This window comes from Vulpes vulpes, chromosome 10, assembly GCF_048418805.1.
Source record: "Vulpes vulpes isolate BD-2025 chromosome 10, VulVul3, whole genome shotgun sequence".
Classification (NCBI taxonomy): Eukaryota; Metazoa; Chordata; class Mammalia; order Carnivora; family Canidae; genus Vulpes; species Vulpes vulpes.
Genome location: NC_132789.1, coordinates 92,079,966 through 92,088,692, shown reverse-complemented (window position 1 = coordinate 92,088,692; position 8,727 = coordinate 92,079,966). Strand labels below are relative to the sequence as shown.

Sequence of the window (8,727 nt, the reverse complement as noted above, 5' to 3'; positions counted from 1 at the left end):
ATCTGTCTCATGGAAGTATACTCATATATGCACAAAGATATTTATTGCAATACTATTTTGTATTCGAAAAGCAAAACAATCAAAATTTCTGCTTAAGAAGAAGCTACATTCAGGCACATTCATGATACAGAATAATAGGAGACAGAGGATAGATTTATGAATGTCCAATTTGTCCTCACACAGAAAGATCTCCAAGACACATTAAATGAAAAATAAAGAAATTGGAAAACTATACATATGGTAAAATCCCCCTTATATTAAATCCCATTGTACTACATTATCTTTTATATTTAAAAACTGGATAGAGTTGTAAATGCCTAGAGTTAGGTGATGACCTCTGGGGAAGAGAGAAAAGCTTGAAGGAAGAAGGCCATGGCAGCAACTTTCAGTGTTCATGCTAAATACATCTTGCTTTCTAATACATCAAGGTATTCATATCTTACTTGAATAATTACAAAATGAATATCCCACAATTGGTTCAGAAGTAAACTGAGTTGGGGCACCTGGTTGGCTCAGTCTGTGCAGCATGCAACCCTTGATTTTAAGGTTGAAGTTCAAGCCCCATGTTGGGTATGGAATTTGCCTAACAAAAATCATCATCATTATCATCATCAGCTGAGTTATAGTAGAGTGATATTAAAAACTGCTGCAGGGATCCCTGGGTGGCGCAGTGGTTTGGCGCCTGCCTTTGGCCCAGGGCGTGATCCTGGAGACCCGGGATCGAATCCCATGTCGGACTCCCAGTGCATGGAGCCTGCTTCTCCCTCTGCCTGTGTCTCTGCCTCTCTCTCTCTCTGTGTGACTATCATAAATAAATTAAAAAATTAAAAAAAAACTGCTGCAGAAATCTTTAAACAATGGGAAAGTGTTGGGGCCTGGGTGGCTCAGTTGGTTGTCTGTCTTCAGCTTAGGTCATGATCCCAGATTCCTGGGATCCTGAGCCCCACGTTGGTCTCACTGCTCAGTGAGGATTCTGCTTCTCCATATCCCTCTGCTCATTCTCTGTCAAATAAGTAAATAAAATCTTTCAAAAAGAAAAGAATGGGCAAAGGCACTGAATTAGGGGTGTGTCAGCAGAAATAGAGAGGACAGGTGGTAGGGGTGAGAGGGAGACTCTCTACACTTATATTCTTGAAAGGGTATAGAGTGAGAGAAGGAAGGAAGGTTTAATGTGGTGGACTACAGTAGTCACGGCTTTAACAAGAAGAGGGAATAAAAAAAACCCTACCGATTTGTGAGGAGAAGATAATTTTTATTTTGGAGACACTGAATCTGAGATACGGATATCCAGGTAGATACACTGCAAGTCTCCCGGAAAGACATAATATTTAGAAACACAGACCAGAACACTCTGGGTTTAAGTGACTAAATCCTTGAGATAACAATTATAAAACAACCATAAGTGGACATGAATTATACTTCTTTGTTATGATCACGATCTAATGTTCCATTTGAAGTTCTAGAACTCACTTAATCCTGGAATAGCTATATATTTATAGTTGGGTATTAAAATTGATCTTAAGAGGCTACAATATTATATTACAGAAAGGAACTCATTCACATTTTTTTTAAATAAATGAATTCTTGCTTAATGAAACCTGTCTTCCATTTGGTACATTTCCCACTTAAAACTCTGTATCTGAATCAAACTCCTGAATATGAATGAAATTTGCAAGAATATAGAAAACATACAATAAGCAAATATAATTTTTAGAAGAAAAAAGTGTAAATAGTTTTTAAGTCCTGCTCAAGGCATTTTTTCCCTAGCACAGTACCATTAAAATGTTACTGCCTTGGGTCCTTGTAGGATATTCAAGTCCATCATAGGGTTAGTTGTGGCATTTTAAAACTATTCAGATGGCTGAGCTTTTGCAACTAGGGGGTGCTGAAGGACTACAGAGGTTAGATTACATCTTATTTTTTAAAAATTTGGTAATCAGTGAAAATCTTTTAAAAATTAAAGTCTTTAATAAAATAGCATTGAATTACACATAGCAACTTGCATAAACAATACTTAAACACATTTTATTATTGAATTGACCATATAAACTCTCAGCTGCAACAAAACTCTCCAAATAATGTAAATATACTCACTTGATCTTATGTTTGTGTTATATGAGTTATGGATAATTCCAATTCCAGCTATGGAGAAATAAAAAGGTACATTGGATTCATATCACTAGAAAATGGGAGACTTATAAACCAGAAAGTGCCTATTTTCAGGTTGAAACAAGGTCAAAGTAAATAAACCTAAGTAGTCTAGACTTTTAGTAAGAGAGAAAATACCACTAGCAGTGAGACCTAACATAAACAGATGTTACATACTTAAACTTTAAATGTTTTATAGAAAATCCAAAAAGTATTCAAATAAAAAAAGAAATGAATTTGGAAAAAAATTTAATTTTACCTAAAAAATATGTAAGCATTTTAATAAAGAAGTTAAAATCCTCCAATGATTTTTCCCCCAAACTCGAGTTACTTCCAGTAACAGGGTATTTTCCTCTTGGTTTCTTTAGAATTACGTGAAATTACATATCAATTATTATATTCCGATTTAAAATATTTATGACTCTTTAAGGCACGATTTTATATATTCTGTATCAACAAAATGAAATCCATGAAAATATATTTACGCTTTAAGGTGGGTTAAATAGAATTTCTTTCGTCAGAAATATTTAATCAATGTCTCTTTTTATTTCCATCAGAAATTCAGTATGAATTTATGTAAATCTAGATTTCCCTCTGTTTCAAAAACGATTACCGTGTTTCATAAGCTGGTATTTTGACAACACAGGCACACTTTAAAATGAGCTGATTTTACAAATTAGTAATTTTTTGAACTTTATTTCTCCACAGAGCCCACATAATTATAGCTGATATATTTCTACTTACAAAGTTTAAACAATATGTAATATAATTTTGCTTAATCTGTGATAATACCACCTAAAATTATACAAGATGGCTTTCTCTGAAAGTTACAAGGAAGTAAATTTGAAATACTACATACATTAGAAGGGTGATCATAACAGGATCCAGCGTGCACATCATTTTATTATCAGAATTTTCTGAAGTATTTGCAATTTACACTAACTGAAGAGAACTGTTTGGATTTTATTTTGTGTAGTATGGTTATCCTTCATTTATTCCTAAAGCAGTATGTTTGCTATACATATATACATCATTAGTAGCGCACAGAAGTAACAAGATCATGCTGCCATTCAAAAGTAAGGTGCCACATGTTTATACAATCAAATGGCATCCAAAATGCAATATATTGCTATGAAAATGCAAAATTCTTCAGATTGGCATTTATGAATGAGGTTGGTCACAATGAAATGGCATTTTATTTTACACAAATGAAAAAGATTTATCATAAATATATAGACCAATATATAACATTGAAAAACAAGAAGCAGAAAGGAAACAATGCTCTTGCATAAAGATCAATTCGCTTTGCTGCTGTTGGAATAACAGGTTTGGCAGGGGGCGGCTTCTTGTTGTTCTTTGCCTGAGATTTCCCAAGCCCATTGTTGACTTCAATAGGTTTTCCATAGCAGTCATAATTAGATAATTCAAAATCTCTTGGTAAGCTTCCAACAATGCTGAAGTCATTAGACCTCAGGTCAGACTTAGAAGTGCAAACCTTTTTGCATCTCGTCTCTCCAACCTGAGAATGAAAGTTAAGGACAGAGTACATTTAGAATTTTTCTATTCATAAAATATCTCTTCAAAAGGATATTTTAAAAATCTGATAGTTTAATCAGTTGACTATTATTTCTGCTTGACAAAAAGATTTAATAGTAACTGATTAGGCCATCAGATTACCTGAACATTTAAGGGCTCTAAAATGTTGCCCATATAACAAGGCTTATGTCATGGGATAAACTTTTGATAGGTTACTTTATGTCAAGAGATCGAAGCACAAATCAACATTTATCTTAGGTGCTCCCAGGCTTGTGAGAGTTCTCAGCTGAAATACCAATAAAGCAATATTTAACCATGACACAGACCATATTACCACAATACAGGGATTGCAGAAATCTTCTGCTACTTCTAACCTTTGACTTCCCCATGGATTCTATTTCCAAAGAGGGTTGTTTACAAAGGACTGCAACATTTATCTCTTCGATGAGACAAACTCCAAAGTGGACCCACAAGTAAGAACCAAAACATGGCCACAATGATCATGAACCAAAGATATACTGGTGAAAGGCATTCATTCATTCCTAACTTGTTGACTAAAGTGGCGTAGCCAACCATACTCAGAGAATCCAAGAAATCGTGTATATTTCAGCCAGATCATATGTCACAGAGATTATTCAGTTGATAATACCTGAATTATTAAATTTGAATCCAGTCCCTATAATATGCAAAATAATTATTTTCCATTGACCTCTCTCTAGAGATCAGGAATGCTCTCAGAAACAACAGATGCTAACCCCATTTTTTTAAATAAAGATTTTATTTATTCATAGACACACAGAGAGAGGCAGAGACACAGGCAGAGGGAGAAGCAGGCTCCATGCAGGGAGCCCAACATGGGACTTGATCCCTGGTCTCCGGGATTAGGCCCTGGACTGAAAGTGGCGCTAAACCGCTGAGCCACCCGGGCTGCCCTTAACCCCAATGTTTTAAGATAGCACTGATATTACAAAAGGCCTCTTAAGGGTAAACTCTTGATTCTACTGCTTAATTTCCTATGGTTCTTACTCCTGAGTTCTGTGATTCACCTTTGGAATCTCCATTATTTTTACTGCTTTTACTGAAAAAGGAAATCTATCATTATATACTGTTATTATACTATAGCAACTCTAGTTTTTGGCTTATTACTATAAAACAATGACTATTTATATAGATTCCATTTACCTTTACCAGATTATGGGGGGGGGGTGGTAAAACTTATGTGTAATGTAAAAAGTTAAATAAATTATTTCCCAGCAGTACTTCGGCTAACAGGACTCTATCCTCTATCTGGACAAACACTGAGTCACATTCTTTGGGCAAAAGCCAGATGGCAGTGTTTAGAGGTGGACAGTACATATAATCAAGATATACTAAGTGAAAAAAACTAACTAAAATGTGTTATGCATCTCCTGTCATAATACCTGTAGGTAATTTCCAGTTTTTTCCAATTATGAACACGTACTGGGAATGTTATTTCTGTACAACTGTTGACTTTATTTGCATATACTTTATACTACGTAAATCCCCCAGCAATCTGTCATTTAAACTGTACCATCATGCACACACACACACACACACACAGACTCACATTTACATTCTCACACCTTCCTTGTAAGTGCACCAGAAAGAAGACCACGTTTAAAGCTCTAATTTTCCAGTGCTATTTGAGAACTAAGTATATAGTGAACTTTTGTAAAGAGTAAAATTGCTACCTTGATTGGAACAGAAGTTGAGAACAGACTCTACATATCAAATGTTTGCATTATCCTCAGGGTCTCTGAGCAATCTTTACAGTCTGGGACTCTGTGGATATTCCAGTTTTACTTTCTCTTCTTTCTTCTTCACTTTTCTCACTTTTTTAGAATTCTCTACTTTAAAAGGTTTAGATTCACTAACTGTACTTTAGAATCCACTTATCAGGGACTCCTGGGTGGCTCAGGGGTTGACCATCTGCCTTCAGCTCAGGGCATGATCCCGGGGTCCGGGGTTGAGTCCTGCATTGGGCTTCTGGCAGGGAACCTGCTTCTCCCTCTGCCTATGTCTCTGCCTCTCTCTGTGTGTCTCTCATGAATAAATAAATTAAAAAGTTAATAAAATTTATATGGTATTATAATCTAAGTCACACATAAATACTTCACATTTTCTGTTTTATTTACAAAAACATATTTTTAGATTCTGCTAGCAATTTTAATGATTTTAGAATTTATCTACACAGTTAATTCAAAATGTAGATATAGGATGTCATATTTATTCAGAGAGATTATTTAAATATAGTACACATGTCTGTTAAAGAGGAATAATTTCTTCAATGTTAAAGGAATAACAGAGAATTACTGCAAAGAGCTTCAACTTGGTTGTACTAAATATTCAATCATGTAACTTATTAAATAAAACCTCACCTAGAAAATGTATTTGAAAATTCTTTTATTTGAAAAAAGTAGGCCTGTGTGTGTATATACTGAAGGAGAGGACCTCTACTATAGAAATATCTTTTGATTATGTGGCACAACTAAGTAAGAAATAAGCAGTCCTCAGGTTCCTGAAATAGGTCATGATTCATTAACTAGTTGGCTGGTCTACCTTTTTCCGTTCATTGGAGATCATACACAAACATAATTTTTTTTTTAGTTAATACTCTCTACACATAATTATATCAAATATGTACATAAAAGTAGAGAAGTGTTTACAGTGTAATACTATTTTGAGTAATTATAATATTACATCAAGAGGGATTCAATAAACTCCTTATAAATAAGAGAGTAACCCTATGTAACATATTCTTAAAAGTGATCTTGGTTTTATTAACCTCCAATTTATAATTTCTCAATTTTTCCTCACGTAAATATGTGTCTCATTTGCTTTCATCATATAAACTTGTCACTCCTGAAAATTACTGGCAGCAAAAATGAGGTAGTATGATAATGAAACTGTCAAGAATAAAAAATGATGCGGCTAAGAACTTCCTAATGCTTCAAATTAGAACTTTAAGAACTTTCTGTGGTCCTTTTCAGTTTGCGTCACACATTGAAAAGCAAATCACCTTATACAAGATTTCTTAACCAGCAGACTTACGTATAATTTCATGGGAATAATGGTATCTCCTGCAGATGATAAAAATAGATTCAGAAGGGAATAATCTCTACGTAGTTTACCAAATTTAAGTCATTCCTTGTTTTTAAAAACCGGTCGTTACCATAGGAAGCAACTATCTCATTCAAGCATAAACAGCAGGTTGTATTTTTTTAACTTGTAAAAATCCAAAGGCAAAGACACTATTTTATCTTTTATTCGCAAGACCTTCCTTGTGAATAGCGCATGGCACATACTAGGCTTTGGGAACAGAATGATATTAACAACAGTAGGTCTTCACATTTTTGTTGAATTAAAAAAAAAAAGGAATTGTACAAGTAAACAAATTAGTAAACAAAATACTGTAATGGTTGAGGAAGTACTGGGGATAAATAACTTAGATAATTATATATGTATGATGACAGATTTATGAATGCAGGCAAAATTATAAAAACATGCTAAAAGCTAGGTTACATTATCATTGATGTTTCTTATTTCTTACACTTTTTTTTAAGATTTTATTTATTTATTCATGATAGACATGGGGGGGGTGCAGAGACACAGGCAGAGGCAGAAGCAGGCTCCATGCAAGGAGCCCGATGTGGGACTCGAACACACCCTGGGTCAAAACAAAGGCAGGTGCTAAACCGCTGAGCCACCCAGGGATCCCCATTTCTTACACTTTTTAAAATAATTCATTTCCTTTGCAAACACAGCATTATTTTAAAAATCAGCATTGAAAATTTCCTATAATCCAAATTTCATTGTGCTTCCATTAATTACTATTGCTATTCTGTCTAAAAATAAATGACGTATCATTTTGAAACCACCCCCCACAGGGTTAATGCAGTTGAAACTAGCGGAAAGTGTAAAGCTTGTTTTTCAGAGAATTGTTTCTCCCTAATCAACTATTGTGTCTTTTCAGACCCACTAACAAACCTACTTTAGCTGTTTCTGCAGAAGCCTGAACTCAAGGTCAACTGATATGGTGCCAGCCTATGAACAAGCAAGGCTCTGCATTCCTTAACAGAGATAATAAGCCTAAGACCCCATTCCACTTTACGCCAGCTCTCGGAGCATGTCCATGGGCCTTTCTTGTCCTGAGATAACCTCCTGATGTCAGAGGCTGAATTTTGCTTCCTTCTGGTGTTAAGTCACCACCCCAAAGTGAATAGGAGATGTATGCTACATATACACTTGCTCAATGTGTGTGTTCCACCTTTCCTCATGAGTAGTCAAAAGTTTCTTTGCCCTTTTCATCAAAATGTATATAATCTCCTACCCTGAATTTCCCCCTTTAAAAGCCCCACTCCTGGGCAGCCTGGGTGGCTCAGCGGTTCAGTGCCGCCTGCAGCCCAGGACGTGATCCTGGAGTCCCGGGATTGAGTCCCACGTTGGGCTTCCTGCTTGGAGCCTGCTTCTCTCTCTGCCTGTGTCTCTGCCTCTCTTTCTCTGTCTCTTATAAATAAATAAATAAAATCTTAAAATAAATAAATAAAAGCCCCACTCCTTAACCTGGAAACTCGGAGATGGTCCTTGGTTGGACACCAATCAGCTGTCTCTCCAGATTGCCGGCCTCCTAAATAAAGCAATCTTTCTTTTCCAACCAACACTTGTCTCTTGAGTATTGCCTTTCAAGTGACAAGCAGCTGAACTTGGGTTTCAAAAAAAATTTCATTGAAATGACTTAGCAAGAGTTTGTGTTTTGAAAGCAAAATATACTGGGGCAAATGCATTTTGAAACCAAACATATATTTTTCACAGCAAAACCACTAGATTAAAAAGGCAACAAGTTTTTAAATTTCTTTTTTAATATTCTTTTATGTCAATGTGTAACAGACTTATGAATTGATCAGATTACACACTGGCTGTAATTTTGATGGATACATTAAGATATTTTTTTACTCATTCTTGCTTTGAAGTATATCTCAGGATATATTATGTACAAATATTACTCAAATATTACGTAGGTAC

The 8,727-nt window shown here is 35.2% G+C and overlaps 1 protein-coding gene across 2 annotated transcripts in view; it reads right to left on the bottom strand.

The window, feature by feature from the left end:
• Positions 1 to 1,231: 1,231 nt before the first annotated feature.
• The window catches only part of GLRB (glycine receptor beta), a 94,976-nt gene continuing 87,480 nt past the window's right edge, over positions 1,232 to 8,727 (bottom strand). For both annotated transcript variants that reach the window (XM_072724916.1, XM_026008057.2), the window contains exon 10: positions 1,232 to 3,667. In XM_072724916.1, coding sequence (XP_072581017.1) covers positions 3,371 to 3,667 — 297 coding nt within the window. In that variant the 3' untranslated portion in view covers positions 1,232 to 3,370. The remainder of the gene's footprint in view (positions 3,668 to 8,727) is intronic.